This window comes from Hipposideros armiger, unplaced genomic scaffold (assembly GCF_001890085.2).
Source record: "Hipposideros armiger isolate ML-2016 unplaced genomic scaffold, ASM189008v1 scaffold_209, whole genome shotgun sequence".
Classification (NCBI taxonomy): domain Eukaryota; kingdom Metazoa; phylum Chordata; class Mammalia; order Chiroptera; family Hipposideridae; genus Hipposideros; species Hipposideros armiger.
In genome coordinates, this window is record NW_017731559.1 from 2,770,001 (window position 1) to 2,776,888 (window position 6,888).

General features: G+C 39.6%; 1 protein-coding gene across 5 annotated transcripts in view; it reads right to left on the bottom strand.

Moving 5' to 3' along the window:
* Positions 1–6,888, bottom strand: part of SLC35D4 (solute carrier family 35 member D4) — a 126,943-nt gene that overhangs the window by 109,031 nt on the left and 11,024 nt on the right. For 3 of the 5 annotated variants that reach the window (XM_019653882.1, XM_019653881.1, XM_019653883.1), the window contains one exon: positions 950–1,027. The exons of the other annotated variants lie outside the window; for them this stretch is intronic. In XM_019653882.1, the coding sequence (XP_019509427.1) occupies positions 950–1,027 (78 nt within the window). The remainder of the gene's footprint in view (positions 1–949; positions 1,028–6,888) is intronic. 5 annotated transcript variants of the gene reach the window in all.

Consider the following 6,888-nt stretch of genomic DNA (forward strand, 5'->3'; position numbering starts at 1 on the left):
CTTGATTTCATTTTCTTTTCATTTCGTGCATAATTTCACACGAGGCATGATATGTTCTCAAAGAATCATGAGAATTTATCTAGGTGAGGCAGGAATGATCAGATAACCAATTCAGATTACAATTTTGGCTAAAAAATATCATGGCCTTTGACATTTCTTTTAAATATATTTGAAAAGCTGTATTAATAGAATCGTAACAATTAATGTAATGTGTGATATGAATTGGACCCTGGATCAGAATTTGGTGGAGGTATGGCGTGGGCACGGGAGAGAGTTACAAATGATATTACTGAGAAAACTGGCAAAATATGAATATGGCCTATAGAAGAGGTAATAGTGTTGTATCAATGTCAATTTTCTGATTTTGATAACTGTACTCTAGTCATGTAAAAGAATGTCCCTGCTCTTAGGAAATACAAGCTAAAGAATTTAGAAGTAAAGAAAAGAGGCATCTTACTCTCTGCAACTTACTCTCAAATAGTTCAGAAAAAAATTATATACCAGTATAAATAAAGAGAAAATGAGAGAAAAAGCATAGTAAAATAATAATTGGGGAATCTGAGTAAAGAGTATTAAAACTTGTACTATGTGTAACTCTTCTGTAAGTAGGAAGTAATTTCAAAATTTAAAAAAAATCACCAAAAAATGTTAGTTTATTTAAAAACTCATTTATAGTGGTCTTATGACCAAAAACAAAGCCAAATTACATCATAAATTGTATATCTCAATTAGTTTTAATATTATATTGGTGGCATTATTAACCAGAAAAACACTACTTGAGTTCTATTTGATTAGAAAATCATTGAATCTCAAGGTTAGAAGGGAACTAAGAGACCAAACAACGCAAATAAACACCTGTGTTTCCCAATGTGAAACCATAAGAAATTAAGTAACGTAAAAAGGAAGCAGAGTATGAATCATGAAGCCAGCACAGAAGACGTTGTTCTACCTTAAACTGCTGTTGATCTCCGCCCAGCCCAGTTTCCATGACACATGAAGCAAAAGTCCACCAATTAACGTCTGCCACCTGTAAAGGATAAGGGCCAATCTGAATTTATTTTGTTTTAATTTTAATTTTTTCCCAATCTGAATTTAATAGAGTGCCATGGTCTCAAAAGCCATCCAGCCCCGGAGACCTGGTGACTGACACAAATATACACATCCAATCCTTCTTACAACTTTTTTCTCCCAGTCTCTCCTAATTATCATCCCAATTCTCAGGCCTGTCCTTCTCAACTTCTACCATTCCCTTGAACCCAGCTGTACCATTAAGTGCTGACATTGGTAGTCTACATTTCTTATTCTAAACTTTCCCTGAATGACCTCACTCACAGCCACCTCTTTGCCCATCACCTCTGCACTGATGATTCTCAAGTCCCCCTTCTCACTCGGATACCCCACAAGCTCCCATATAAAACATGCCTAAAACATTACCTGGAGCTTCCTCCTCCCCTTCCTGACCATCCTCCCTCTATCCCTAATCAGCAAACTGGACACCTACATGTCATCCTAGCCCTTCCTCCAGTCTCATCTCCCTCATTTACTCGAAAAATCCTACTGGTTTTATCCCCATAACAGTTCTCAAATCTGAAGCCTTCCCTGCCATGCCGAATGCCTCTGCCTCATTCAGACTCATGCTCTCATACCTGAACCACAACACTGTCCTTTCTCTCCAGGGTTGTCCCACCCCATCCATTCTCTAACTTGCAGCCAAAGGGTTTGTTCTAAAATGCAAACTGAAGTGTGCAACTCGCTTGTTTTAAAAATGGTTGCTTTTGCCCGGTGCTGCAGGTAGCAGTTCTCAGCTTCTTTTCTGCCACAACATATCTGGGCTCATGAGACACACTTCCTCAGCATGCAGAGTTTAGGGGTAGCACCGGTTATCAAATAAACATCTCTCCTTCTCCCAGTGCAGAAACCACAGCAAAATACCAAATGAATGAGAGAGGAACTATAGGCGTAACATAGGTGTAACACTATCCTGTTTCATTCCAATTGCTTTTTTATTTTAGGTGAATCATTCACAAATTTCAAAACCTTTTTTTTTTTAGTTATGACTTGAGACGCCACCTCAGAAATGATTATAACACACCCATGTATTACGACACCACCGTTGAGAAGCCCTGGCTTACAGGATAGTCACTTGTGACACGCAAGACTTCCAGAATTTGCACCCACCCCTCTCCAGGATCAGCTCCTGTGAGTCTGCCATGGCAGCCACATTCCAGCCACACTGAATGGCCCACAGCCTCGGGAATGTGCCAGACCCTTTCATACTTCTAAGAGCTCACATGTGCTGTCTTCCTGACTCATAATGTTCTTCCCATCTCCTTGTGTGTTGGTGAACACCTGCTTATCCTATAAGATCCAGTTTTTACGTCTCCTTTGTGAAATCTTCACTAACAGACAGAACAGACAGGTATGGGTTGTGCCCTCAAACAGCTTGGTCTAGAGCAGTGGTTCTCAACTAGACGGTTTCCCCCAGGGTATATTTGGCAGTATCTGGAGACATTTTTGGTTGTCATACCTGGGGGTAGAGGAACGGAGGGCTGTTACTGGCACCTGATGAGTAGAAGCCAGGGATGCTGCTGAACTTCCTACAATGTGCAGGACAGCCCCAAAACAAAGAATTACATTTGGGAAAGCTTCTTTTTACAAGGGAAAGAGTATCTTTGAGAGAAGCAAGGTCACGGGCCAGAAAGCAAGTTAGGAGTTGTTAGAGTAATATGAGAGATGACAGTGGCTTGGGAAGGGACAATTCAATGAAGAAGGTGGACAGATTCTAACCATGTTTAGGAGGTCCTGGTGGTTAACTGCACATTGGGGATGAAGGAGTCAAAGGAATCAAAATAATTCCCAGGTTTCTGAGTGCGTCAATAGGGGGTACTGTTCACTGCAGGTAAATTTATGGGACAGGTAGAAGAGAAAAGCACGCTCCACAGGGAGCTTTGTTTCCTTCACTGATGTATCCTCAAGTGTCTAGAACAGTGCCTGGCACATAGTATGCACTCAATAAATATTTGTAGAATGAGTTACACTGCCCTACTATGTACTTCCAACGTGCCAGGAATTCCTCTACGCATCAGGGATCCTTGGCAACAGTGTGAATTTTTTTAAAATCTTGCATTTAAAGACCTTACATTTTTGGGGGGAGGTGCATTCAGTCTGACCCATGCCCAGACAAGGTGGGGAAAGGCAATTCAGATGTAAAGGTCTTCCTTTCCCACATAAATCCCATAAGTCCCTCTATCTGGAGAGACGTGAAAGGACACGCAGGACCACTAAACGATTCCTATTCACTACAAGGGAAACAATATCCCAGCTTCATTGACTGACGTATACATAATCATAGACAATATTTTTAAAGTTTTGCTATGAAATATTAGGGAGAAACTTGACAAAAGTAACTCTAAAGTTCACCTGAAATAAAGAACAAAACTCCAAAAGTATAAAAAAGTGATGAGAAGTCTTCTTCCCTTCCCTATCCACTATCTGCTTTTTTTCCTACGTATAATCACTCTTACTAGCTTCTTCTTTATATTTTTTTAAATAAGAAAAACATACACACATTTCTACATGATGGTAGTTTACTATACTGCTATGGACTTGTTTTGTTCCCCCTTAAATTCATCTTGGAGAACCTTTCCATGTCAATACATGAGAGCTTCCTTATTATGTTTTAACATTTGAATAGTATTTCATTAGGAATATGATATAATTTATTTAACTGGTTCTGGATAGATGAAAATTAGGTTGTTTAAAAATGCTTGCTTTCACAGAGCTGCAATGTTTCTTTGTACATAGTTCATTTACATAAATGCAGGTAAACCTCTCGGGTAAAAAATCTCGAGTGGAATTGCTGGATTAAAAAATTTAAGCTGCAGTATTATTATACAATATATTGCCTAAGTGCCACTCATAGATATGGTACCAATTTGCCAGCCCATGATAACCATATGAGAGTACCTGTTTTCTACATCCTCACCAATGCTGTCATCAAATTTTGAAATTTTATTTGGCAAATTTTATAGGTAAAATATTATATCTCAATATAGTTTTCAATTATATTTTCCTTATGAGTAAAGAATATTTCTTTATATGTTCAAGAGCCATTTGTAGGGTGGGATTTTTGTTTTTGATATTAAGATCTAGTTTTAGTGCAAGAGGATTGTATAATTGCTACAAAATTTTTTAAAATCACTGCTGTTTTATTCACAGTGAATATTCCATGGGCATATAAGGACATAATCTCTCTTTTCAAGATAGNCACTACCTAGTGTTACTGATCCCACAACAGGGCATAGATGGGGTGGACACGGATAAGCCTTCCTGCAGGTCTGGAGACAGAACAAGTCTGACTTTTTTTAGGGGTCAGTGAATGTTATTCTTTGGATTGAAGTAGCCATGAGTTTTGAACCCATACCATATTATTAAAAAACTAAAAGGGCTCTTTACCTAGACAATATATCAAACAGCTCCATGGAACCACAATAAAAGGAACCACAGGGTCAAATGACAGAATTTAAAGATAAAAGAGCACTAGAACTTGAGTTGGGTGGCCATGCGCTGACTTCTTCAACCATTATCTGGAATGCCGGTTCCAGGAATCTTTAAGGACTTGGTTCAACTGTGGCCATACCAAGCACAGCTTTTTTATTACAGGTTAGAATCTGGCTCTCCTCAAGAAAAGCAAAGTCCCAGTTTTTCCATGGAGTATCACTGGGCTTGCAACTTGCTTCCCTCATCAGTTACAAATGCGTATGATCCACTAATTCAAGTTCCCAGCATTATTCTAATAATAGATGTAAATAAATGACCATTCCAGAAGGATATAACAAAATAATCCCAACTAACTCAATGAACTGCTCTCCTGGGATGGTGCCTGCTCAAGAAATGATCTTTGTTAGTTTTATTAGCATGGGCAGGCACTCCATCCATGATCAGACCTGCTTTTGTATAACTTTCCAGGGAAGACGGCATTAAAATATTTCCAGTCTCTAGTAAGACCTTTGAGCCCTACTTCCGGTATATGCATACTTTCATCAGCAAATACTTACAGCAGCTTGGAAGGTGCTTACAGCACCAGAATTACTAACAGCAACATCACAGTTGACACTTGTTGAGCACTTGCTACAAGACAGGCACTGTGTATACGAAATGTTTTCTACACCATATCTTTTTAAAATATGCACAACAATCTTATGAGAAGAGAATTATTATTATCCCCATTGTGCAGATGAGGAAAGTGAGGCACAAAGAATTTAAATGTTTGCCTGTGGTCAGAAGAGCTGGTAATGGCAAAGGCAGAATTTGAATTCAGGTCTGTCTGACTCTTAAGTCCTTTCATACTTTACCCTCAAGGACCTCGTAATCTAATGAGAGACACGGACATATAAATAGATTAGCTATACACACATGATTTTGTTCAGGAAGCATACTAAACAGCTAATGATCTGAGGGGTATTCTCTGTCGCCACTAGTCCTGCTGCAATAATAGATGTTTGCACTTCCAACCAAAAGGTGAACAGAGAAAGGAAGGTCCCCATCCTAATGAGTCAAGCGTAACATCAGCCAACTGCTAGTCTTCCTGGAAAAGGCTTTCCCATTAGACATNGAGACTGACCGACACAAGAAATATGGCCTCTTTGCAACTTAAGAAATGTGGTGCCAGGTTCAGTAAGTTGTTTGAGAGGGAATCTGGGACTCTGCTGTGCTCCAAGCTATAAGGACAGTATAAATGAGCTCTCTGTGGCATATGCTATTAAGTACCAATTTGAGACCCACTCTCCATCCCCACCAATGTAATTCCCACTCCATGATGACCTCGGGGACCCCAAGCCGTCTTCCTGCTGTTGTTTTCATTTTTAGTAGAACCCAACCTCTGCTATCTCTGTACAAGTACACAGTCACACAGCAAAGCTGGACTTGGGTTCCCTAATGACCTCATCAGATAGCCAAGCCCAGTAGGAAACAGCAACCACTGAATAAACACAAACCCAGCCCAGGAATATGCAAAGGAACACTGGTGCTGAGTCCCTGCTGTTAGCCATCTGGTAACTTCCTTTTGCCAAAGGCCCGAGAATGACAACTGGAAATCCTGAGCTGTGCTCCAGCTATTAACCACAAGATCCACTAATAACTATGACACTGGGATCTTGACCAAGAAGCCTCACTGAGGTGACATCATGTGTGTGCCTGTGAAACCACCTAAGTCCAGGAAATAGAGGTGAAAAGGTCTCTAAGAATTTTAGCAGGGGACTGAAAGGAATTTGTCACGAATCTTCTGAGATGTTGGAAACCAGCATCACGTGAGTTCAGGGGACAACAGTGGCTCGTGGGTCTCACTCAGGCTTCTACTGTCAGAGGACCACATCTTCCAGGGAAATAATCCTGAGAATCTTTGACTTCACTCAGTTCTACCAGTCATTCCTCCCCCCACCCAATAAAAAAGCAATAAAGTATAAAGAATTCCATCAACAGATAAATGGATCAACAAAATATGGTATATAATGCAGTATATCTACAAAGGAATATATTCAGCCTTAAAAAGGAATGGAATTCTGACAACATGGATGAATCCTGAAGACATTATACTAATTGAAATAAGCCAGTCACAAAAGGACAAATACTGTATGAGTCACTAAAAGGAGTAACTAGCATAGGAAAATTGATAAATATAAAAAGGGGAACAGTGGGTTTACCATGGGTTGGAGGGGAGGAAGAAAGGAGAGTTATTGTTTAACGAGTACAGGATTTCGGCTTGGGATGATGAAAAAGTTCTGGGAATGGATGGTGGTAATAATTGCACAACAGTGTGAATGTCCTTACTGCTACTGAATTGTACACTTAAAAACTGTTAATAAATGGTAAATTTTATGCTATTTTTTT